Here is a 27,364-nt window from a genome sequence, read left to right as displayed (position 1 = left end):
AAAATGTAGTATATCTATACATGGAATATTATTCAGTCATTAAAAGGAACAAAGTACTGATACATGCTACAACAGAGATGAACCCTGAAAACATATTAAGTGAAAGAAGCCAGTGACAAGGTGCCACATATTGTATGAGTCCATTTATATGAAATACCCATATAGGGAAATCCATGGAGACAGAATGTCAATTAGCAGTTGCCAGGGTCTGGGAGAGGGGGGAATGGGGAGTGACTGCTAATGGGACTGGGTTTTTTTGGGGGGAAATGGTGATGAAAATGTTCTGGAATTAGAGAGCAGCGATGGTTGCATAATCTTATAACTATATTAAAAAACCACTGAACTGTATACTTTAAAAGGGTGAATTTTATGATATGCGAATTATATCTCAAAAGGAAAAATAAAATGAATGAGTAAATGTTTGACCAATCAGAGTCTGCTTATCATTCAGGAGGGAGAGTGTGCCTCATACCTAGAGGTGCCTAACTGAGGGCTGGATGTTGCCCATCAGAGAACCTAAAGAGGAGACATGAATACTGGAGAGGAAGTGAGGCTGGAGACAAAAGTGCCTTGGGTCCTAACAGACCCATTCGGGGGCTGTACCTGAGTCCCAGCTGGCCCTGGGAAGGATACTGCTCTGCCTGCTGGACTCTGAAGCCCTGGGAATTTCAGGGGCCTCCTCCAATTGTTTGTGCTTTACATTCGGTCCCTGCTCACTATCTGCAAAAAATACACAGACTTCCCGGGAGGCCTGGGTGCTATCCTCCCAAACAAAAGGGCATTGAGATGGAAGCCTCAGCTCAGCCTCAGAGAGGGATTCTTATGCAGCCTTCCTGGGCCTCCCATCCACATGAATGGAGGATCCTGGAGACCAGTCAGCCTGCCCAGCTGCTGTACCCTCCTGCTGGGTAGACTCTGGAGAATAAACAAGGTTTTATTCAACCAGTCAATCAACTGGCCAGACTCTATCTGTACTGTGTGCTTTCTGAGTGCCCAGTCAGCCTTGTGTGACTAGCTATGGTGAAGGCAGGAGGAGGTGCCATCTACCTGGCTGTGACAGCATGGCCTGGGTGAGGAGACACACGCATGAAGCAACTGAGGAGAAAGACAATGAGGTGAAAACTAAACATGATACCATTTGGCTCAGACTTTAAGGCTGTGGAAATGTTGGTAAGAAAGATCAACATGGGCTGGAACTAGCAGTGAACTGCAGTGAGAAAAGCACATACTTTGCATTCACATGGGACTCGCTTTAAATCACAGCTCTACTCCTTACAAGCTGTAGGGTAGTAAGCACTAAATCTGTCTGAGCTTCAAGTGGAAAATGATAATAACGCAATCTGTTTTGCAATACTGCAGCAAAGAATGAAGGTAATACATATACAGTATCTGGTACTCTGCCTCACATAGAGTGGGTATCTAATAAATGGCAGCTATTATTATTAGGGAGGGTGAGCTTTCTGGAAAAGGAAGGGCTTGAAGTGGGCAACGAACCACGAACAGGATCTAGATAGGGGTGTGAGGAGAACAGGGGTAGAGTTGGAAGTGCTACAAAGGCTCACAGGTAGGAAGAAGTAAGCTGTGTGTTTAGGGCTAGAGAAGCCAGTTCTGACTGGAATGGGGGTTCTTGGGACAGAGGGGAGCCAGCTTGGCTGGGAGGAATGCAGGGGTGGGGTGGGGCCTGTCAATGAAGAGCAGAGTTGAGGGCAGGACAGATAAGGGATCTAGATTTGACATTTATCTTCAGGAACCTTATAGACTCCCAGTAAGGCAGACTGAAATGGTTCTCCATTGAGCTACAAAATATCTCCCTGAGCCTGGAAAAGTGCTGGGAGGAAACTGTGACCCAGGCAAGCTCCATTCTGCTTCCGGCCTCATGGCCTCCTCATCTGTAAAATGAAGTGGTGGGTCACTTCCAAGGGGGTGACTTTGGGTAAATTACTCAAACAATCCAAATTTCTGTTTCATCATCTATGAAATGGGGCTATACTACTTGCACAGTTTTAAGGATTTAGTGATTTAAGTCTCACGTAATGCCTATCTCTAAAAAGGCATTCAATAAACATTGGTCACTATTAGTAATAGTTAATAATGTTATTAAAATATTATTATTTTATGTGCTTTATAATATACATATACAATGAATATATGTAAAAATATACAAAAGTATGCTGTGAAAGTAATATGCTATAAACATTAAACAAAACTCTGAATATACATGGGTTCTAAAAAAATGTAGTAAAACTAAGCATGATAGGCTGGGTGTCTTTCTGCTCCACCTTAATATCCATTTACCTTGTGTTCTTTCGCTGGGGTCTCTGAATGCACACTAGGAGCTTAAGAAAAATGTAGAGGGTAAAAATAGATTATCCAGAAAATCCTATCCATTATCTTAATTTATTTTGCTAGTTCAGGGGCGAACAGTGTAATTAACAACACTCAAAAACAACACCTACTATGTACTGAGCACCTGGTATGTGCCAGGCACAGCACTCGCTGGTTTTTCTCATTTAATTTCCTCATTTAATACTCACAGCAAAGGTGTGAGGTAGTTCAATCATCATCCCACTTTGCAGATGAAAAATCTAAGGCTAGAGAGGTTAGGCTACTTTCCCAAGGTCACAGAGCTAACAAATGGCACAGCTGGGATCCAAACCTTGTTTTCTCAGACTGACAGCTGGGAGTCAAACCTTGTTTTCTCAGATTCTGAATTCCTTACTGACAGGATTCCTGCCAGTGATATGAAAACCTCTCCAGCAAACCCACTGACAGAGTCACAAGAAGAGAACCACTTATGGCCTTAGGAGGACTTTGGGCCTGGGACCACTGCTCCAAAGAGAGGAGAGGGAAGGAAGCAGGATGTAGAAGAGCCTTAAAGTTCGAAAGTCAGATTTTCTGAGGAGGCTTTTCAAACAGGACAGAGAGAGCAGAACTGTGAGGAAAATTGCTAAAGTGAGTATGGTAAGCCCAGTAACATATTAGTTTGACTATTTTTAATATTCTTAGATTTCTCTATGTTCCTCAGTTTCCAGGAAAACTCCACGGGAAAAAATCCAACTGGTTCCAGTCACGCTGACAGGATCTGTGTTATGACCATGACTGAGCTGGGACTTTGGAGAAGAAGCACTTGGGCCACAGCAGTGGTGGTGGTGGGGAGATACAGCCTGACAGCTGCCCCTGCTGGGGAGCCCTGGGGGACAGCAGTTTTGTGGTCTCACTGCCTCCATGGCTAGATCAGTGCCCAAGAAGATGCTGGCACACACAAGCTGGTAGGCACTCAGATTGGTTCCTAATGTTTCTCAGCAATCAGAATGGTTGCTGAAGAGGGCAGACAGCAGAAGCAAGAAGAACTACAATCCTGCAGCCTGTGGAATGAAAACCGCATTGACAGAAAGACAGACAAAATGAAAAGGCAGAGGACTATATACCAGATGAAGGAACAAGATAAAACCCCAGAAAAACAACTAAATGAAGTGGAGATAGGCAACCTTCCAGGAAAACAATTCAGAATAATGGCAGTGAAGATGATCCAGGACCTCGGAAAAAGAATGGAGGCAAAGATCAAGAAGATGCAAGAAATGTTTAACAAAGACCTAGAAGAATTAAAGAACAAACACCTAGAAGAATTAAAGAACAAACAGAGATGAACAATACAACAACTGAAAAGAAAAATACACTAGAAAGTATCAATAGCAGAATAACTGAGGCAGAAGAATGGATAAGTGACCTGGAAGACAGAATGGTGGAATTCACTGCTGCAGAACAGAATAAAGAAAAAAGAATGAAAAGAAATGAAGACAGCCTAAGAGACTGCTGGGACAACATTAAACACACCAACATTCGCATTATAGGGGTCCCCGAAGGAGAAGAGAGGGAGAAAGAACCCAAGAAAATATTTGAAGAGATTATAGTCAAAAACTTCCCTAACATGGGAAAGGAAATGGGCACCCAAGTCCAGGAAGCACAGAAAGTCCCAGGCAGGATAAACCCAAGGAGAAACACATGGAGACACATAGTTATCAAACTGAACAAAATTAAAGACAAAGAAAAATTATTAAAAGCAACAAGGGAAAAACAACAAATCATATACAAGGGAACTCCCATAAGGTTAACAACTGATTTCTCAGCAGAAACTCTACAAGCCAGAAGGGAATGGCATGATATATTTAAAGTGATGAAAGGGAAGAACCTACAACCAAGATTACTCTACCCAGCAAAGATCTCATTCAGATTCGACAGAGAAATCAAAAGCTTTACAGATAAGCGAAAGCTAAGAGAATTCAGCACCACCAAACCAGCTCTACAACAAATGCTAAAGGAACTTCTCTAAGTGGGAAACACAAGAGAAGAAAAGTACCTACAAAAACAAACCCAAGACAATTAAGAAAATGGTAATAGGAACATACATATCGATAATTACCTTAAATGTGAATGGATTAAATGCTCCAACCAAAAGACAAAGGCTCGCTGAATGGATACAAAAACAAGACCCATAAATATGCTGTGTACCAGAGACCCACTTCAGACCTAGGGACACATACAGACTGAAAGTTAGGGGAAGGAAAAAGGTATTCCATGCAAGTGGAAATCAAGAGAAAGCTGGAGTAGCGATACTCATATCAGATATAATAGACTTTAAAATAAAGACTATTACAAGAGACAAGGAAGGACACTACATAATGATCAAGGGATCAATCCAGGAAGAAGATATAACAATTATAAATATATATGCACCCAACAAAGGAGCACCTCAATACATAAGACAAATGCTAACAGCTATAAAAGAGGAAATCGACAGTAACACAATAATAGTGGGGGACTTTAACACCTCACTCACACCAATGGACAGATCATCCAAACAGAAAATTAATAAGGAAACACAAGCTTTAAATGACACAATAGATGAGACAGATTTAATTGATATTTATAGGACATTCCATCCAAAACCAGCAGATTACACTTTCTTCTCAAGTGCACACGGAACATTCTCCAGGACAGATCATATCTTGGGTCACAAATCAAGCCTCGGTAAACTTAAGAAACTTGAAATCATAGTAAGCATCTTTTCCGACCACAACACTATGAGATTAGAAATTACAGGGAAAAAAAACGTAAAAAACACAAACACATGGAGGCTAAAAAATGTTACTAAATAACCAAGAGATCACTGAAGAAATCAAAGAGGAAATAAAAAAATACCTAGAGACAAATGACAAAAAAAACATGACGACCCAAAAACCTATGGGATGCAGCAAAAGCAGTTGTAAGAGGGAAGTTTATAGCTATACAATCCTACCTCAAGAAACAAGAAAAATCTCAAATAAACAATCTAACCTTACACCTAATGGAACTAGAGAAAGAAGAACAAACAAAACCCAAAGTTAGTAGAAGGAAAGAAATCATAAAGATCAGAGCAGAAATAAATGAAATAGAAACAAAGAAAACAACAGCAAAGATCAATAAAACTAAAAGCTGGTTCTTTGAGAAGATAAACAAAATTGATAAACCTTTAGCCAGACTCATCAAGAAAAAGAAGGAGAGGACTCAAACCAATAAAATTAGAAAAAGGAGAAGTTACAACGGACACCGCAGAAATACAAAGCATCATAAGAGACTACTACAAGCAACTTTATGCCAATAAAATGGACAACCTGGAAGAAATGGACAAATTCTTAGAAAGGTATAACCCTCCAAGACTGAACCAGGAAGAAATAGAAAATATGAACAGACCAATCACAAGTAATGAAATTGAAAATGATTAAAAATCTTCCAACAAACAAAAGTCCAGGACCAGATGGCTTCGCAGGTGAATTCTATCAAACATTTAGAGAAGAGCTAACACCCATCCTTCTCAAACTCTTCCAAAAATTTGCAGAGGAAGGAACTCTCCCGAACTCATTCTATGAGGCCACCATCACCCTGATGCCAAACCAGACAAACATTACCACAAAAAAAGAAAATTACAGACCAATATCCCTGATGAATATAGATGCAAAAATCCTCAACAAAATCCTAGCGAACAGAATCCAACAACACATTAAAAGGATCATACACCACGATCCAGTGGGATTTATCCCAGGGATGCAAGGATTCTTCAGTATACGCAAATCAATCAATGTGATACACCATGTTAACAAATTGAAGAAGAAAAACCATATGATCATCTCAATAGATGCAGAAAAAGCTTTTGACAAAATTCAACACCCATTTATGATAAAAACTCTCCAGAAAGTGGGCATAGAGGGAACCTACCTCAACATAATAAAGGCCATATATGACAAACGCACAGCAAACATCATTCTCAATGGTGAAAAACTGAAAGCATTTCCTCTAAGATCAGGAACAAGACAAGGATGTCCACTCTCACCACTATTACTCAACACAGTTTTGGAAGTCCTAGCCACGGCAGTCGGAGAAGAAAAAGAAATAAAAGGAATACAAATTGGAAAAGAAGTAAAACTGTCACTGTTTGCAGATGACATGATACTATACATAGAGAATCCTAAAGATGCCACCAGAAAACTACTAGAGCTAATCATTGAATTTGGTGAAGTTGCAGGACACAAAATTAATGCACAGAAATCTCGTGCATTCCTATACACTAACAACGAAAGATCAGAAAGAGAAATTAAGGAAACAATCCCATTCACCATTGCAACAAAAAGAATAAAATACCTAGGAATTAAAAAAAAAAAGAATGGTTGCTGAGCAGCTGAGCACATCAATCCCCTCTCAACCACCCCTGCCCCGCCCCCAACTCAGCTGTCACTGCTGTTAGAATAAGACAAAGCTCCTTACTATAGACAGTCTCCAATGTCTTGCAAGACCTGCTTATTCTCTAAGCTCCTGGCACCCCCCTCTGAGCTGCAGTCCCATCAGCCTTTTTCAGTCCTTCACACCTGCTGTTGTTCCTCCTGCCACGGGGCCTCTATAAACAAAAGTTCCTTCTGCCAGGAAAGCTCTTTTTATCCTTCTTCACCTAGGTTAATTCTTCCTCTCCTTCACCTCGGACTCAAGCTTCCTCTGGGAAGCTTTCCCTGACCAGAGTAAATCTCTCAGAGGCACTCAGGATTCTCCATACCATTCCTTTGCAGCATTTGTCACAGTTGTAATTTCATATTTGCATGATTAACGTCTGACTAGGCTTTAAGTTTCATGAGGTGAGGTCTGTACATTTTTGGCTTACCACTGATCCATCAGGGCCTAGCACAGTGCCAGCACACAGTAGGCACTATTTGTTGAATGAATAAATGACTGAACTAATTCACCATTTTTATTTTTTTCCTAGGGGATGTCAGTTCCTCCATTTACAGGTTTATTATGACTGTAAGTAACTGTTAACGTCTGCCTAACTCTTACCATTCACCAAACACTTCTACAATTCTCAATAAGTATTTGTTAACTGTTTACATGAACAGAGATGAACGACACAGCAATGGTCTCCCACCTCCAAAACTCACAGTACTGTGAGAGAGACACACACACAGAGAGAGAGAGAGAGAGAGAGAGGGAGAGAGAGAGAGAGAGACAGAGAGAGACAGAGAGAGAGAGAGAGGAAGAAGGAAACAGATGACCCATCCCAAAAGAGGGTGATAAGTGCTACCTGGAGGGCTAGGGAAGGCTTCCCTGAAGACGTGACACTGATGAACCAAAGGATGGGTAATTTTCTAGACCACAAGAGTTCACCTGCCTGGAACTCTCACGAGATCCTGGGAGGGTGGCCTGTGAAGTTATCTTACAGTCAAAGTCACTGAGGAAGTTAAGGGACTACCAGCTCAAGGCCATACAGCCAAGGACCAGTGGGGCCAGCACTAGAGGCTCAATCCCAGGGCTGGGCTCCCCTTCAGGGGCATCCCTCCTTCCCCCAAGCCACCCCAGTAAGCCCTGGCTGTTCTCTGCTCCTCGGCTTGGCCAACCACCTGGCTCTGCTGGGGTTCTCAGCAGCTGACTGGCTGTTTCCACAACTCACCTACTCTTGAAGTTCATAAAAAGCTGCTAACCCAATCTTCCCCAGTTGCTTTCCATCACCAGGGAGCAAGCAACCAGAGACTCAGTAAGTCCACACCTCAGAAAAGGTGCCAGGCCCTGGACCACTCTGCAAAATTGCTTGTTTGGTGAAGGCCCACTTGAGCAAGCCCTGGTGTTTTAGTGTGTGATTTGGACCCTCCCCAAAGGGCTCAGTTTTTTCTGTAGAGCTTAACCGTGAGAATTATATTTCAGAGTTCTCAGTGGGAAGCCCATTAACAAGATCTGGAAACTAAGATTCAAAAAGGGAGGGTCTATTACCTACTAAGGGTCATAGAGACAGTTACTGTGACAGAAGTGCAACCCAGGTCTTGTTTTCTTTATTTAATAATCTTCACTTTAAGGCCAATTATTTATATAAGAGAACCACTGAGAATTAATTTCTGAAAGTATTATTTTAAATAAAAAATATCATCTTTAAAGTTATGTGACGATGTTAACAGATGAGGTTTGTAATATATTTTAAATACATACTGCTCTTCTCTCTAAAATCCAAGCCAGCTATTTAGTGACAAATTCAGTGGTAAACTTTAATAACTTCAGTCAAACTTTAGTAACTTTTCTATCAGTGACTCATTCTGTCTCCTGAATAATAATGAACTTAGTAATTCCAGGGTAATACAGCAACTAGAACGGTCTAGGTTTAAATCCTGTCTTGGCTGGCCTTCTTCCTGACTCTCTGTCCTTGTTTCCTTATCTATAAAGTGGAGGTAATGATATCTATCTCTTGGGATTGTTATAAGCATATACTTAAAGAGCTTAGAATTGTGCCTGGCACACTACAAGTATTCAATTACTGCTAGCTGTTATTTTTTTTTAACATCTTTATTGGAGTATAATTGCTTTACAATGTTGTGTTAGTTTCTGCTGCATAACAAAGTGAATCAGCTATACGTATACATATATCCCCATATCCCCTCCCTCTTGCGTCTCCCTCCCACCCTCCCTATGCCACCCCTCTAGGTGGTCACAAAGCACAGAGGTGATCTCCCTATGCTATGTGGCTGCTTCCCACTAGCTATCTATTTTATATTTGGTAGTGTATATATATGCCTGCCACTCTCTCACTTTGTCCCAGCTTACCCTTCCCCCTCCCTGTATCCTCAAGTCCATTCTCTACATCTGCGTCTTTATTCCTGTCCTGCCCCTAGGTTCTTCAGAACCTTTTTTTTTTTCCCTTCTTAGATTCCATATATATGTGTTAGCATACGGTATTTTTCTCTTTCTGACTTCACTCTGTATGACAGACTCTAGGTCCATCCACCTCACTGCAAATAACTCAATTTCGTTTCTTTTTGTGGCTGAGTAATATTCCATTGTATATATGTGCCACATCTTCTTTACCCATTCATCTGTCGATGGACACTTAGGTTGCTTCCATGTCCTGGCTACTGTAAATAGTGCTGCAATGAACATTGTGGTACATGACTCTTTTTGAATTATGGGAACCCAGGTCTTCTAATCCTAAAAACCTTGTATTCTTTCTGCTGCCTTCCAACATCCCAGAATTCAAAAAACCTGTGTGGGTTATACCCTAGCATTCAAAAAATGCTCTCAAAAAGCATCAAATTACAAGAGTGATGCCAGTTGGGCCTTGACCTTTGGCCTAGGATAAAGCTTTTGTTTCAACCTACTGCAAGCCACAGGAACATTTACATATTTACTAGTTAAGAGAGTCAGATGTTTTGGTTGCTCTGATGCCATCATTAATATCTTCCCATCAAGCCAAAATGATACAACAATCAATAGACAGACAGCCTCCCTGAGGCCCCGAGACAGCCAAATGTATTTACCAGCCAGGGTTTTTGTTAATTAGATAAAATCCCTGGATCAATATGCAGAACATTTACCTATACTGTAGCTAAGCACATTCTGGACACCTTAATCCTGGCACATGGACAGCAAGCGCCTCAAGCCCCAAGCTGGGGCATCTGGGGACAAGAACCAAACCAAGCCATCAATGCAGAGCTAGAATAAATGTGTTTAGCCTTCAACAAAACCCAACCCTTTCTTCTTTCCTGTGTTGCAAATCAAACCAGACTTTTTCCCAAAGGTATCTAGTAAAAAACTTTTAACTGGTATGAAGTACTTTATTGCCTAAAACCATCAAACCAGAAATCAAAACAAGATGTCAAAACAATCTGTAAACCGATCATTGAGGCAGCATGCTATATATAGCGGGAAGAGTCAGAAAGACCCATTCAACTGCCTAGTTGACCTCTCCACTTGAATATCTCACTGAAACGTTAAACTCAGCATGTTCAAAACTGAACTCATCATTTTCTTCCAACCAGTCCTCCTCTAGGATCTTCATCTCAGCGAATGGTAACAGCATCTCCACAGCTGATCAAGCCAGAAAACAGAAATTCATTCTTAACACCTTCTTCTCCTTAATCAACCATATCTAATTCTATTCATTCATTCATTCAAGATTCACATATTGAGTACCTACTACATACCAGGTACTGACACTGTTCTACACAACACCAAGTCCTGTCTAGCTTACCTCCTCCATCTCTGCTACTAACATCTTACTTCAAGTCACCACCTGCCATCATCCTCTCTGGTCTGGACTACTCCAGTCACTTTCAACCGGTCTTCTCCATCCACCACAGTTCTATCAATCTATTCTCCACAGAGCAGCCAGAGTGATCTTTTAAAATTACAGATCTAGATCATGTCACCATGTATGTGTCTTTTTCTCTCACATGCACACACCTTAAAATTCTTCAATGGCTGCCCACTGTTCTTAGTAAAAATAAAAATCATTAACTTGGCCAACAGATCCAGTGTGATATGGTCCTTGCTTAACTTTCCAACTTTATTTCACACCCTCTCCCACTTACTCTCTAGAGTCCAGTCATACTGGCCTTCTCTAATTCCTTCACATCTTTGCTTGACTCAAGGCCTTCTACCTACTGCCCTTCTAACACAATGTTCTAGTTTTCTCTTCATCCTTCAGAGTTCACTTCAATCTCACTCAGATGCTTTGCCTTACTGACCACATAGCCCCACCCCTAACTCCTCCTATACTCAAGGTTAGATTCCCAAGTGTCTTGTACTTCATTTTTTAAAGAGTTTTATTAAGATATAATCCACAGGACTTCCCTGGCAGTCCAGTGGTTAGGATTCCGTGCTTCCACTGCAGGGGGCACAGGTTCAATCCCGGGTTGGGGATCTAAGATCCCACATGCCGTGAGGCACAGCCAAAAAATAAATTAAATAAATATTTTAAAAATTCTCCTCTAGGGCTTCCCTGGTGGCGCAGTGGTTGAGAGTCCGCCTGCCAACGCAGGGGACACGGCTTCGTGCCCCAGTCCGGGAGTATCCCACGTGCCGCAGAGCGCCTGGGCCTGTGAGCTATGGCGGCTGAGCCTGTGCGTCCGGAGCCTGTGCTCCACAACGGGAGAGGCCACAACAGTGAAAGGCCTGCGTACCGCAACAAAACAAAACAAAACAACAACAACAACAATAAAAACTCTCCTCTAAAAAAAAAAAAGGAGAAATAAAAAAGATATAATTCACATACCATAAAATCCATCCATTAAAAGTACACAACTCAATTGTTCTTAGTAGATTCAGAGTTGTGTGATCTTGACTACTAACCTCAGAACATTTTCATTAGCCCAGAAAGAAACTCTGGACCCACTAGCAGTCACCCCCTATGCCCTCCCAACCCCAGCTTCTCCAGTCCTTGGCAATCACCAATCTACTTTGTCTCTATGGATTTGTCTGTTCTGGACATTTTATGTAAATTGAATCATATAATATGTGGTCTTTTGTGTCTGGCTTCTTTCACTTAGCATAATGCTTCCAAGGTTCATTCATGTTGTAGCATATACCTAGCAGTACTTCATTTCTTTGTACTGATAAATAATATTCCACTGTATGGCTATACCATATTTTTATTTATCCATTGATCAGTTAATAGACTTTGGAGTTGTTTCCCTCTTTAGGCTACTATGAATAATGCTGCTGTGAACGTTCATGTACAAGTACATTAATATACATGTTTTCATTTCTCTGCAGTATATACCTAGGAGTAGACTTGCTGGATCATAAGGTAACTCTATCTTTAATACTTTGAAGAATTGCCAACTGTTTTCCAAAGCAGTTACACCATTTCACATTTCCACCAGTAATATATGAGGATTCCAATTTCTCCACATTCTTACCAACACTTGCTATTATGTCTTTCTGATTACAGTCACCCTAATGGGTGAGAAGCAGTATCTCATTGTGGCTTTGATTAGCATCACCCTAATGCTAATGATGTTTGGCATCTTTTCACATGCTTATCGGTCATTTGAAAATCTTTTTCAGAAAAATGTCTATTCAGATCCTTTGTCCATTTTTAAATTGGGTTAACTTTTTTATTCTTGAGTTGTAAGAGTTCCTTACATATTCTGGATGCAAATCTCATATAATTTACAAATATTTTCTCCTTTTCTGTGGGAGAGTCTTTTCACCTTCTTAAAAGTGTCCTTTGAACACAAATGTTTTTAATTTCCATGAAGTCCAATTTATTGGTTTCCTATGCTTTTGGTGCCATATCTAAGGAGGCTTTGCCTAGCCCACAGTCACAAAGATTTAATCCTATGTTTTCTTCTAAGAGTTTTATAGTTTTAGCTCTTACATTTAGGTCTATGATCCATTTTGAGTTAATTTTTGTGTATAGGTGAGGTACGGCTCCAACTGCATTGTTTTGCATGTGGATATCCAGTTGTCCCAGCACCATTTGTTGAAGAGACAAACTGTTCATCACTTTGAAGTACATAATTATAATTGCATAATTAGTCACCTGGCTCCCGGTTAGACTGTAAGTACCAAGAGGGCAGGAACTGTGCCAATCTTGCTCACCACTGTACCTCCAGCACTCAGTCCAACGCCTAGTTCCTAATAAGCAGTCATATATATTGGTTGAACTAAGTAATAATTCTATTATTAATAATGAACACTCAACAACTCTGTAAGTTATAGGTACTATCATTTCCATGTTACTTAGTCTTATAGAAGTTAGGCAACTTGTGCCTTGTTTTGCTGGTTCTCGATTTTTGACTTAATGTGCTCCCTCTTCACCTGAGAAGAGGGTCAATGAGCTCCTCCAGAGCGAGGACTGCTTCCCCTTCCTCATTTTGTTGCCACCAACACAAATTCAGCTCAGGGCTAGGCACAATGGACAGGCTGGACAGATGAGTGACTGAGGGACAAATGGACAATGCCCTCCATGACCAGGTCCCTTCCTATCTCCAGTCTCTCCTGGCCTCAGGCTGTGATCCAGCAACACCAAACAGTATATAATTTCCCCTCCTCACCACACACTCTAGGCTGTTTCTTGTCTCAGTGCTATCGCTTACACTGTTCCCTTTGCCTGGAACGCCTTCTCCTTCTATTTGCTAAGCCCTCCTGATATTTTAAGACTCTAATCTTTTTCACTAGGAAATGTCTGAGAGGTGTCATTTCCTCTAGGACATCTTCTCTGGTCCCCCAGGTTGATTAGTGGTATATCCTGGCCTCCTGTCTCAGCACTGATCACACTGTGTTACCACAGTCTTCCCCAGACTCCTTCACTGAGGGCAGGAATCATGAGTGGTCAGATGTCCCCTGTGCCAAGTATACAACCCAGCATATGACAGGTGCTCAGTAAAATTTTGTCAAATGAACAAATGAATCCTGGAGAGAAAGGGTAGGCAGTCTGCAGTCCAAGATTGACACCATCAGACTTCCTTCTTTTAAAAAGCGCTTGGGCGGATGGAAACAACTGAGTTAAGCACTCAGCAGAGGGCTTTCCTGGTGGCACAGTGGTTAAGAATCTGCCTGCCAATGCAGGGGACATGGGTTCAAGCCCTGGTCCGGGAAGATCCCACATGCCGCAGAGCAACTAAGCCTGTGCGCCACAACTACTGAGCCTGCGTTCTAGAGCCCGCGAGCCACAACTACTGAAGCCCGCGCGTCTACAGCCTGTGCTCCGCAACAAGAGACGCCATCGCAACGAGAAGCCAGCGCACCGCAACAAAGAGTAGCCCCACTCGCTGCAACCAGAGTAAAGCCTGCGCGCAGCAACAAAGACCCAACGCAGCCAAAAATAAAATAAATTTTAAAAAAACCAACAGAAAAAGCACTCAGCAAAGGCCCAGCTCCCTGCCGGGAGAAGGGAAGTGGGTAGGGGTATAGTCTTTCACCCAAGCTTGTTCGAAAGGAAATGTGATCTCCACTGGGAGAACAGGAGGCCTCACTTCTGCCAGCCCTGACAGCTCCTCACATGGCTCAGCTCGAGGTTGGACAGATGTGCCTTCAGACTGCCCTGTGCCCTAGGTTTCGGGTGAGTGGATCCTGAGTCCAGAAGCCAGGCTTGGGTTTGGGCTAAGCCCAGAAGCAGGGCCACCTGCTCATGCTGCTGACAGGTGGGACAGGGGCCTCAGGACTGGGCTTCCACTCCTGAAGAGCGAGACCTGAACTTGCTAACAAGGTTTAAGTGCCTTGGGGGAGGAAGGAAACAGTTGCCACACAGGGAGAAAGGAGGAGAGGACAATGGGAAGAACAAGGGACCCAGCCTTCCTCTGATATAGCCAATGGGAGTATGAAAATAAGACTCTGGATTGTCTACTTCAGGTTTGCTGAAAAGTCAGTAAAAAGCAGCTTTCCCCAACTTTCACTGTGCTGGAGAAGAGGATAAGACATGTGGGAAACCAGACCTTGTCCCTGCCCTGGGGAGGCACACAATCCAGTGGTTTAAGGTGAAGTCTAGCCCAAACCTTCTTAATATAAAAAAGAGTATGGCGAGTGGCAGAACCTTCCCTGCCCCTTTAGCCAGGCAGGCCCATACCACAAATGATTAGCCAGCTCTACATAAAACAGGTCAACAGTGCCCACACTTCAGGTGGCTGTCCAGAGCTGTTGGCTTGCTGCGTGAAGATTCCTCATCTGTTCCTGATTTGGGCAGCATGGGAACCGCACTGGTTTTCCTGTTCATGGGCTGAGTGCCTCCTCAGTCCTGATGTTCAGCCCTGCTTCTCCCACCTGACCTCCAACCTCTCTTCTAGCAAAGGATTACTCTCCTGCCATGGCTAACACGGCTCTTCCTAGATGACCCACGTACCTTCCCAGACCAACAGGCAGGTGTGGGGCAACGGGCAGATCATACTCAGCTGGGAGGAGTCAAGGAAGTCTTCACAAGGGAGGGCTGTAGGACTTGAGCTGACGCTGGGAGGCTTTAAGCAGAGGGTAATGAGCACCGTGTACAGAGAGCCATCTGTGTGGACGGCCCACACCTAGAACCTAGGAACTGCAGATTCCAGAGTATCCTTAAAGAGGATGATGAAATTTCCCGCCTCTGAGCAGAAGAGCTTCAGATCGCTGCCCTTCACTATCCAGAGCTCTCCCAAGGCTCTGGGGCCAGCGGAAGGTAGGGGGCCATCAAGGCAGAGACACACACAGCATAGAATCCAGAGAGGGCAAGAAGGAAAGGAGGGTAGAGGACAATATTATTACCAGGTCTGAGTTTTATTCCAAATACTGATTTAACCACACATCATACACATGGTGACCCAACCACGTATAAACTATAGTAAATATCTTTTAAAAATTGAGAATGGAATTCTATCCTGGTATCGGCAGGTCTGCTGGGCAGAACTAAAGGCCAGGACACACAGAGGAAGAAATTAGGGGTAGCGTTAAGCACCTGTGCAGAGTCTAGGGCGTAAAAAGGCTAAACAAGGACCTGCAGTAGGAATTCAAGAAAGCTTCCTTCTAGCAAGGGTGGTCGGGCTCTCCCCACTCCTACCTGTAGGTCTAGCTCTCTGAGTGGGAAGAACTGTGATTGGTAGGTTACATGTTTGTTTCCTTGAGACCAGGTGGTGGTGGAGGGGGGAGACTGTCAATTCTGAGGGGCAGGGTCTGTGCCTTGCTCATCTCTGACCCCCTCACGAGGGGTGAAGGGAGATTCTGATTGAGTCATCATGACCAAGAGAGATAGGACAAGAGGAGGCAGGAGAAAGGCAGGTTAGAGACTGGTGACACACAGGAAAGTCCCTACAGACCCTTTCCACACAGGCAAGCATGAATGTTGTGAATCACACACACAACATAAATTCAATCACTTCCTGTAATTTTGTGGCAGGGGTTTACCTGCTAATGAGAAAAATGTGTATTTGAAAGAGCTAAATCAATCAACCCTTGGGGGCTCAATGGAACAGGGTAAACTCAGCCTCCCCTAGGTGATGGAAAGGTGGATTCACAACACTGCTGCTCTGTAAATGCACTGCCTATACTGGCTCGCCAGAGGAAACCAGCAGCCTGGCAGCAGTTACCTCAGCAGTCATCAACAGGTGATTAAAGGGTCAGCAAAAGCCTTAAAGGACGGGGCACAGCCACTTTCCGCCCCCTCATGCCATCGTACTGCAGCAGAAGGAAATGAGGCTCATCTGTTTCTGGCCACGCACTGCCTGGAGTTATGAATGGCTCTTATAACAACAAGCTGACATCTGTGCTTGGTTTTAAAGATGCATCATCGCATGTTTATTAAACTATTGCTCCATAATATTTATTTGGCTACGAAACAACTCCCAGCCCATACTTCCAAAAGTGGTTTATTAAAAACTAAGCCTTGAACATTAATACTCAAAAGCACCCTTGAGAATCAATAATAATGCTGCAGATAAAATGCAAGGGAATCAAAGCAGTAAGTCTTGATGGGGGCTGTGACTGCCTTTCAACACTTTCTTGTATGTTCAGGCAACTGGAGTGAGGGAGCGCACCAACGGGTGTGCAGCGCTGGGCGCAGTGACAGCCTCTCCAAACACCTGACTTCCTGTTTAAAATGTGGACATAGTGGCAGGGAAGGGAGTGTGTCCTATGGCCACCTAGCTCTATACAAAAGGCAAAAAAATGGCCAAAGTTAGGCCTAATGCGGGCCACCAGTTTCACCAAGAATGAAGCCTCTGCCCCTGAATAACAGCCCCATACTGATGCCCTATGTCTGAGCATCCGTCCAAGACACAGACTCTGCCCTGCCCTGGGCACCAGGCAGAGGCCCGAGTGAAGACCTGTCCCTGAGCAAGAACAAGTCTCAGATCTAACTGACCAGTGGTTACTAGGGGAACAGCTGAGCCACGGAGGCTAGAAATGCAGTCAGCCCCTGGGCAGGAGCCCAGCATGTGCACCCAGCCCTGCAGGCAGGCTGCTCTGGCAGAAAGGTCTCTTCCAGCTCCCTCTCAAATCTCCAAGCCTCTCCACTGGTGCCCACCTGCACCCCATCCAGGCAACAAGCAATTACAAGTGACCGATCCCACAGAGAAACAAGAACAAACTGGAAGATTCACTGAAGAACCTACAGGATGCAGAGGAACTCCAAACCACATCCTTCAAAGAACAAAACAGCCAAAGGATCCGGGGATGTTTGGGGCCAGAAAAAAGACACAGGGACTGATTCTCTACCTTAAAATATCTAAGGGTTGACCTGGGCCAAAGGAGCCCAAGTGACTCGGTGACTACAAGGAAGTCACAGGGTTCAGTTCCCAGCTCACTGTGAGGATTTCCTCCAAGGCAGAGCCACCGCCAGAGCAAGGTTCCCCCTTGATGGGATCCGCCCATCCCACTCAGCCCTCCTGCGCGGGAGAGCAAGGCCTGGGGTATGACACTTACCTGTTGACTTCTTGGACATTGTTGGCTCGAACAGCTTCCACCAGGGCTGCATCTGAAGAGAGAGGGGGCACTGGTCAAATCCCTGGCCAGGACCTACCCCTCAGGGCTGCTTGGAGGGCCCAGTAAGACAGTGGAAATGGAGGCACTTCAGAAACATGGGCTTTAGCAAGTGAAAGGACGCCAAGATATACAAAGAGAAAGCTAGTCATCCCCTGCCTACGTGGTAGCCTCTGTTAACAACTTGTCTTCCACATCTTTCTATTAGAGCCCAAACGCTTCACTCTCATCACAAAGGTGATCCAAATAACGTGTTAGTACCACGTGTGGCCTACAGTAAACACTCAGTGTGTGAACTCCTTCACTCTTCATTAGCTATAAAGCTCTGCAGGTTTATGTGATTATCATTGTTGTTATTAACCATACCCCTACCTTGCCCCACTTTCTCCCCCCACTTCAGTTTCTCAGCCTAGTCTTGAATCTTGATGTCACAGGTCACAAGCCCAGCAAGAGGGACAGGATAGGGAGGAGCAGGCAGGGATGTGGACCCCTCTGAGAGTGGAGACAGCCTCGACCAGGAGGCCAGGCTCCAATACACTCTGCCTGCTATTCACCATGTGCTATGGCAGCCCCTCTCCCTCTCAACCCCAGCTTCCCTGACTATAAAGCAGAGACAGTAATCCCTGCCCTGTCGGCCTCACAAGGATGCTAAAGAAATGAAATAATGGCTGAAAAATCTGCAAACACCCAAGTGCCAAGCCCAACAAAGGGAGATCCAAAGCAGAGGGTTCCAATCAATCCTTTAGGAATCACCAGGCCTAGCAGAAAGGCAATGTTAAGTCTGGCCTGGCCTGGGCAGCCTGTAGGCTGTTGGCACCACCTTGTGGCCATAGGAAAAGCTGCCTGGCTCGAAAAAACTCAAAAGTCAGCAGAGGCACAATTCTTTCCTGGGCCGGTGCAACACTTTGAGCCCAGCTGGTCCTGAGCTCCACTGATGGGCACTGGACAGACTCATACCCATCCCTGCCTCAAGGAGCTCTCAGTCCAGCCAAGAGAGTCACCCAGTAAAACATGAGAGGAAGCACTGGAGCCGGGTAGAAGTAGCAGACTCGGGCTCCAGTCCTAACTCTGCCACTTACTTTCTGTATGAGCTGGCTAACTTACCTAACCTCCTGAGCCTCAGTTTCCTCATGTGTACAAAATCCACCTTATCATGCATATGCAAACCAGTCCTGTGGTTCAGACCTATGCATATGCCTCCACTTCACCTCCTGGCCTAGACTGCAGGGCCAGGTCTTCCTTGGTTACCTTCCCCAGTTGTTCTTCCAACACACACCCAGGCATGCTTGGGCAGCCCCTAGCTAGAAGGGAAACAAGCCTTCCTCAGATATTGCTGTATCCACTCTCCCCTCAGTCTTCAAAAAGAAGTGGCCTCTGCAAGGTCACAGAGGGAGTGAGGAATGAGCTGAGATTAGAACCAGGGCCTCCTGGCTCCTAAAGGGCAGTAATGACTGTGCTGCACTGAGGGTCTCAGCTTACAACTCAAAGTAAGGAGACAGGGTAACTGGCAGGTCAGAAAGGTTGAACTGGTCATGGTTTTGGTCATTATCTATTTTGGTGAACAGACCCTAGTCTCTTTGCTAGGGTTCATATGCCACAAAGTCCAATCTGGAGCCTCCCAAAAGCTCTAAGGCAAGACCTTGGACACCTTCCCCCAATCCTTCTAAACATACTGGCCTCGGAACATTCCCTGCTCATCAACTTTCCATTGCCTACAGGACAATTCCAACCTTTCCAAACCCTTGTGCCTGATATCCAGACCCCACTCCATCTGCTCTCACCTCATTCCAAAGACCCCCTGTCCTCCAACCAGGCTGGACACTCTGCTAGCCTCTATACATGCCATGCTGACCTGCGACTACTTTATCTTTGTCCCGGAAACCTCTGCGTAGAATACAAACCATCTCAAGGTACATTTACTAAGTACCTACACTAAATACCAGAGACTATGGTGGACAAACAACGTGAAAGTATTAGGGAAAGGAGCTGGCATCAACCTGAAAATATCAAGATGCACTTGCTGCTCTCATGGAACTCACAATATTCACTCTCCTTTTCATCTTTGCCTTATCCTTCGGAACTCAAGTTCAAATTCCCCATCCTCCAGGAACATCTCCAATCATTCAGGAAGGCTTTCCTGACCCTGCTGGCCTTCTGATTCCTCAACAACACACTGTCAAACCACTCACCAGACCTACAGGTCTAACTGCCTGCACTGTCCCCTTAACTGGCATTGTGTTAAGTTAGGAGTTCTACATTGAGCTCCAAAGTAGGCACACACAGAGTATAAAAATATTGGAAGTAATAGAATCATAAAAATATAATTTAATTTTTAATATTATAAAAATATTGGAAGTAATAGAATCATAGCATGCCCAAGCTAGAAGAGCCCTTAGGAGTTCTATTTCAACACCCTCATTTTGTAGATGAGAAAACAGAGGACCACTGAGGAGGAGCAAAACTCCAAAGTCACTATGGGAGTTAGGGGCAGAATCAAAACAAGATCCCAGGTGTCCTTACTCCCCATCCAAGGCCCTTCCTTTATAGCTGGTCACATCTGTTGAATAAACAAATGAATGTCAAGGGAGTCCCTCCTCTTGGTCCAAAATCTCAGAGCTTGGGAGGCATGGAATCTAGGAACACCATGCCTTAGTCTTCTCCCTTGAGGAAAAGCTGAGAACCTGAGTAGCTGGACTCACGTAGGCCAGAAGTCTAGCTCTCTGCCTGCTCTCCCAGTCCCTGCTCGGCTCCATGCACCCAGGGGGGATGCCAACCTGGGTCAGCCAGCCCCCATGGTTGCTCTGGAGCTCTACAGAGCCACTTCCTTGTCTTCCTTCTCCTGCCAACTGCCCCACATAGCAAGATCACCTCACGCCTGAGACCAGGCACAGCAAAACCTCAGGAGTCTCCCTGATGGATACACCCACGCTGCTGAACTCCAAGAGTCAAAATAACAGCACTGTAAGCATACTGAGAAGTCATCCTTCACTGTATAAATGGGGAAACTGAAGCTAGAGAGCAGCAAGGGGCGAGCAGGGCCAAAGCTGGCATTGAAACCAAGTCTCCTCTTCCTTTCTCAGGCCACCTTAGGGAAGGCAACTTCTCTAAACCATCTAATGGTTGCCCTTAAAACACGCGCGGTTCCTTGGAGACCTCTTAAAAGAGGACTTGAACCAGGCGATACGGTAGAGAAAATGCTCCCATTGTACAGATGGACAAAGTGATGCTCAAAGAAAGAAGGCTGACCTATAATAACTGTATTATTATACAATAATAGTTGTAAAATTTGGTAAATTATACAACGCAGAGACACTGAACTCTTCGGCCTGCTCTATGACCTGATGATGTCTAGGTCCTACAAGGACTGAGGCTCCGGTGGTCTAAATCTATATGCAACTCCCACCCTCCAAAGATACGGAGTCAGGACACTCCTCTGGCCTCTCACTTCCACAAACCCATACTGTCCCGATAATCACCCTTGTTGGACGGGCTCTTGCTGTAACAGTGTACCACCAGCACCGTCGCCAGCGCCCACACGCCCATTCCGGCCCTGTTGAGGGCCCCGTTCCAGCTGTCCTGTCCAGGCAGAGTGTCTTCGGGGCTAGGAAGGCGTCCCCACGTGGCGGCTGCGAGGCAGGGGATCTCGGTACCTCCTCTCTGGCGCCCCCCAGTGGCTGCCCCTTCTCTTGTGAGTAAGGTCGACGATGTTCCAGGGCGCCCCCCGATGGCTGCCCTCAGCCACTGAGGCTCCCCGCGTCCCCCGGTGCTCACACTCCGGTCGGTGGCACTCCCACGGCTCCGGAGAGATGGGGACCTAAACAGCTGGAGCAACAGCCGCGGCGCCGGCGCTGTTCTCCTCAACACCAGGGACCCCAGCATCGTGACAGCTGCTTCGATAACCCCCTGGTGCCGGCCCCTGTACTGGCCACGTCCAACATGGCTGCCGCGGCGCGTTCGAAGACGCCGCGTAGTGGAATTACGCACTACTTCACGGGAGTGGTAGTCCACAGCCCTAGATCTTGACGCAGCGGAGGAAAAAATAAACTACACTTCCCAGAAGGCTCTGGAACTTGCGCCAGAATGACTGCCGGCTTACGGGAGCCCGAGGCATGTTGGGAAATGGAGATAGGGCGGGGGGCGTGGCAAGAAGGGAAACAACCAAGTAGGGGCGCGGCGATAAAGAGTTAAGGCTGAAAAAAAAAAAGCAATTTCTAACAATTGTAAATTAAACAGGAATCTTCAGCGAAGGCCAATTATGAAACTTATGTTTATTTCTTTTAGCCTATATCTCTTTTCAGCCTGGGACTGCTTTGCAAAAAGATATCTAGGTAACTGGTGCACCTGAAATAGAAATTCCTTTTCTTTTCCTACAGGCTTCCTTTCGGTTGAAAAGCTGACGCCCTAATCTTGCTTGTCTTATTTTCAAAGGGCTTTCACATGGGCTATCTCATCTCATCCTCATGGTAGCTGCATGTGGGAACCTGGGCAAGGACTATAATTCCCGTATACAGGGAAGGAAGTTTAGGCTCAAAAGTGAAATGATTTGTCAATAAATCAACAAATAAAGCTCAACTCTTCTGACTCCAAGCCCATCCTCTCCATTAACACCTGCACCCCCAAACTTACCTCTCTTCTCCAGAGTGAACCCACAGGTAGGCAAAGGAGGAAGCTCTTCTTTATGCCAGTTCCAGCTCCTGCTCCTGCACTTACTTCACAGTATCAGAGCCTTCCCAGATGACTATTTAAATTAGCAATCTTCCTTCCCCTGTCTTTCTTATCCTGCCTACTTTTTCTTCATAGCACTTACCACCTGACATACTAAATACTTATTTGTTTTGTTTATTGTCTTTCTCCAGTAGACGTGAAACCCACGACACAAGGACTTTATTATTTTTTTCACTTTCACACATCACTAGCACCCAGAACAATGTCTGGAACAAAAAGAGGTACTCAATACATATTTGTTCAGTGAATGGCTTACTCTCACTTTATTAGTGTGGGGGAATGACTATGAGCTTTAGAGTCCAGGCAGACCTGGATTTCAATTATGACTCTTGTATTTACTACATGTGTGACTTTGGACAAATTTCTTTGCCTCTCTGATATATAATTTCCTCATTTTTATCAAAGATAATAATACCTACCTTCAAGACAATCAATTGTATTAAATGAGATAATATGTAGACCACCACCATTCCTGGCTCACAGTAGGTCTTCAAGAAATGACAGCTCTTGTATTGCCTGCATTAGGGGTTTATTGGATTCCCTACTCTAAACTTCTTGTGGGCAGAGATGGGGTTTCTCATCTCCCCATCCCTTAGCAAAGGCACTCAGCAAATAGCTGTTGAATGAATGTTTTAAAAGTACAATAGTCAAAGCATTTTGACCTCCCTATTTTAAGAGATTCCCAGGATATCCTGTCTTTTTAGACACTCTATTCACTATAGCAGCTTCACCCTCCCTGTTTTCTTAGAGGACTTCTGACTCCCAACTAGGGTTGGTCACAGCAGGAAGAGCGGTCTCTGAGCTCCCATTACTAGGTGGGTCACAAGATGGAGAGCATCTGAGTGTGCAGAATTCAAACCCCCTGCTGCAGACACTTTCCAGGGCCCTTCAGTATGCTTAGAACTGCATAACTTTCCAAGTACCTATCTATTGATTCTCTCATTTGATTTTCACAAATAACATCTATGAAGGGAAAAAGGCAGTGTTGAATAACTATCAGCATTTGGTAGGGAGTACTGAGAGTGTTAAATGATCAATGTCTGGCTGAGTGAGAAGTAGTGAGGGAGCATGGGGGAATCACCCATTAGAATCAGCCAGGACTCAGTGAATTCTAGATCTTCCAATAACCAATTCAAACCCCCCTAGGTCTCACTGATAACATTTTAAAAGATCTTCAATTCAGGAAGACTTCCTTTTGGTCTGCTCAGAAAGCAAGGATTTATATCAGGTTCTAGTTACCCTACCTGGGCCCCGAGCTTCTAGCTCTTGGGTTGGGGCACAGAGGACTCCAGTTTCATTTAATTTGTAATTAGGTTAGTAGAGATATTGGAGTGGGGTTTAGGAGGAGGTGGAAAGTGAAGGATCAATGCAGTTGCTGGGGTCACCTACTGATGGAGTAGAGTTGGAGACCATTCTATAGGTTTCTAAAGAAAAAACTTTTCCTGAAAAACAACAACACACACACTCATTTTTAAACAAATAATTAAATATATGGTTGATAATGAAAGCTGGATTTTTCACTGTTAGAGAAAGAAGTTATAAGTAAGGAAAGAGAGAAAGCTAAAATGAACCTTGTGGCATTGGATTGGAATTAGGGGTATCAGTATAAACTCATGGTTTTAAAATATATACAAAATAAAATAAAATAAAACAAAATATATACAGATAGGGAATTCCCTGGTGGTCCAGTGGTTAGGACTCCGCGCTTTCACTGCTGAGAGTGCAGGTTCGATCCCTGGTCAGGGAACTAAGATCCTGCTAGCTGCACGGCTCGGCCAAAATAAATAAATAAATAAATAAATAAATAAATAAAAAAAACATATACAGATACATCAATACAGAAATATAGATATGTAAGTATGTATGGTTTAGTATAGCCCATATATTCCCTCTCTGTGTCTCCTGAGAAGGTCTAGAAGCAATGACACCTTAAACACTGAATACACCATATCACCCAGATCTAAACACTATCCTCCAATAAAAGGAACCAGTTCTCTTTGGAGAAATGGTTATTTTCAGAACTGAGGTAGGGAAAATACAAGATGACCCAGGACTATCTTGTGGGCCAGAAAGTAAGGAAAGAAAAACCAGATACAGGCTTTTCAAAAGAACACAGGAGTCAATGTGAAGGTCCACCCAGGTAATATCTCTTTTGATAAATCAATGTCAAATGATAAGTAATATAATCACAGGAGTGATAATTCATCATATTCATAGGTTCTTCTTTCTCTCAATGTGTGCACAAGGCATGTACACCCAGAGGTGGGAATCTTAGAGGTCACCTTAGAATTCTGACTACTGTGGTACTCTTCAAAAGTGTCAAGGTCATGGGACTTCCCTGGCGATCTAGTGGTTAAGACTCTGCGCTTCCACTGCAGGGGGCACGAGTTAGATCCCTGGTTGGGGAACTAAGATCCCACATGCCACATGGCACAGCAAAAAAAAAAAAAAAAAAGTCAAGGTCATGAAAGATAAGGAAAGACTGAGGAGCTGCTACAGACTGGAAGAGATGAAAGGAAATGAAAACTAAATACCTTGTGTGATCATGGATAGGATCTGGGGACAAAAAAAGGACATTAGTGGGAATACTGGTGAATTTCAAGTAAATTCTATAGTTAGTAATATTGTACAAATGTTGATTTCCTGTTCTTGATCACTATACTGTGGTTATTTAAGATGTTAACATTGAGAAAGTGAGGTGGGGGATATAAAGAAACTCTTTGTACTATTTTTGCAACCTTTCTGTAAGTCTAAAATTAATTCAAAATAAAATGTTTTTAAGGGAAATGTACTTTAGTCTATTTTCTCCCTCAAATAAGTTGGTAGTTGGGATAGGCAGGGGAAATAAAGAAGAAACTGACACGTATTAAGGGTTTGCTATTCATTTATTAGTCCTTTCAACAAAGTATTTGTTGAGCACCTACTATATGCTGGATACCATGTTAAGTGATTTACTAGAGTCAACTCCTTGAGGATAGGGTCCATGTCTTACTCATTTATGTATCCCAAGGACTTTGCACAGTGGCTGGCACAGAGAAGGCATGTATGTTCTTATTTAATTCTGACAATAACTATGAGGTAGGATTTTGCCCCCATTTTTCAGATGGAGAAACAGGTTCAGTGACTTGTCCATGTCATAAACTTGTGAGTAATGGCTCTAGGATGCCAGCCCTGGTCTGTGTGATTCCAAAGCCTCCTTCCACCACATCATGCTGCTCTCCATCTTGGATAGGCATCACTCAGTTCAAAGAGCATTCACTGGTATGAATTCAAACACAAAATTTACATGATTTTTTTGAAGGTAAAATATGTGAGTTCTCAAAGAATCTTCATGCTTGCATGGAAGATGATGGCTAGAGCCCCAGATCCTCTCATGGCATTCCAGTGGAAACCTTTGAAAACAATTTTTTTCTACAAGTTATATGGTCAGTTAATAGAAGCAAAAGATATAATTTTAAAATAAGGTATTCTTCCAATTATCAAGAGTGGCTGATAAGTAGTTCATTTTGGTTAGCCTTCATTACTCAAAGATATTTTAAAGTATATTTAGCACCATACCTAGAGGTTAATGAATAGGGTCTGGAAACAGAATTCACTTCCTGCGGATCCTGCTGGATACTGTCATACCCCTACCTCAGTGCCCACTCTCCCACAGCTCTTTGGAATAAGTGATATGAATGGATTTTTTAGTAATAATAGAAGCTAAGTTTTATTAACTATTTACTATGTTCCAGCCACTGTGCTAAATAACCTACCTGCATCTATTATTTATATAAATACTCAGATACGTTTCTCCCAGGTTTTGCTGAATATGTTTTTTTCATGTGATCTCTCTAGTCAATGAAGGTACAATACCCCAACGATAACAAATAAACTACATCTGAGAAATCTTGGAGAAACTTACCTAAGCATCTTACAAAAACAGAAGAAGTTAATAGATACTGAATGCTGAGATTTATTCTGAGTCAGTCAGTGCTAATAAACACTTTATATGAGCAAACTCTCTTAATTGCCTGCATTAACCCTATGAGTTAGATACCATTAATATTCCCAGATTTGCCTGACTCAGAGTCCAAACTCTTAGCAATTACACCATTCTGAGGAAGGAAATGTGTGAGCGTGTCTGTGTGTGTGTTTTCTATCTATGTTTGTAGGAGTGTGTGTGAAAAATATTCTGCATTATTTTTTTCTCAAATACAATACGTTGCCCACTTTCCTGTGTTAACAAATAGCAGATAGTGAATATAATTTAACCTTTTCCTGATCAAGGTTATTGCTATAACAACAGATTTTTTTGGTACCGTGTTGTAAATGTAGAAATCTTGAGCATGAACCCAAACCACGCATGGAAAATATTTTGCAGAATAAATCTTTTGTATCACCTCCTTTACTTCTCATCTGCCTCTTTACCACAGAATCAAAGTGTAGTATGTGGCCTCTGGGCAGAGTAACATGGCTACTTTTTACACTAAAGATGAGAATTTTGTTTATGAAAACCTGAAGATGAATTATTTAGTAAATGGTGTTGGGACAACTGGGGAGCCAATTGGAAAAAAATTGGATTTCTATCTTACCTCTTCCACCAAAATAAATGCCTACTGAATCAAAATGTTGAAATGTGAAAAAAGAAACCATAAAAATGTTAGAAAAAGCATAAAGTATTTTTTAAAAATGAATTTGAAGTAGAGAAACTTTCTAAGCATGACACAAAACTCAGAACCCACAATAGAAAAGACTGATACATTTGACTCTGTAAAATGCAATCCTGATGGAAAAATACCATAAACAGTGAAAAATATAAATGACAGTCTGGGAAAAATATATTTGCACCACACTGATGAAGGGCTAAATAATACAAAGAACGCCTACAAGAGATAAATAAATGGACAGGGTCAATGCTTGTGCTAGCTTATAC

At 43.4% G+C, this 27,364-nt stretch overlaps 1 protein-coding gene across 1 annotated transcript in view; it reads right to left on the bottom strand.

Annotated features, from left to right (window-relative positions):
* The window catches only part of CLPB (ClpB homolog, mitochondrial AAA ATPase chaperonin), a 145,562-nt gene extending 123,947 nt beyond the window's left edge, over positions 1 to 21,615 (bottom strand). The window contains exons 1-2 of the mRNA XM_029208953.1: positions 21,201 to 21,615; positions 17,668 to 17,719 (exon numbers count right to left, since the gene is read on the bottom strand). Coding sequence (XP_029064786.1) covers positions 17,668 to 17,719; positions 21,201 to 21,603 — 455 coding nt within the window. The 5' untranslated portion in view covers positions 21,604 to 21,615. The remainder of the gene's footprint in view (positions 1 to 17,667; positions 17,720 to 21,200) is intronic.
* Positions 21,616 to 27,364: the final 5,749 nt, after the last annotated feature.

Source organism: Monodon monoceros, unplaced genomic scaffold (genome assembly GCF_005190385.1).
Source record: "Monodon monoceros isolate NGI ecotype Baffin Bay Population unplaced genomic scaffold, NGI_Narwhal_1 Super_Scaffold_7, whole genome shotgun sequence".
Taxonomy (NCBI): domain Eukaryota; kingdom Metazoa; phylum Chordata; class Mammalia; order Artiodactyla; family Monodontidae; genus Monodon; species Monodon monoceros.
The sequence above is the reverse complement of the archived record's forward strand: the minus strand, read 5'-3'. Positions and strand labels throughout refer to the sequence as shown.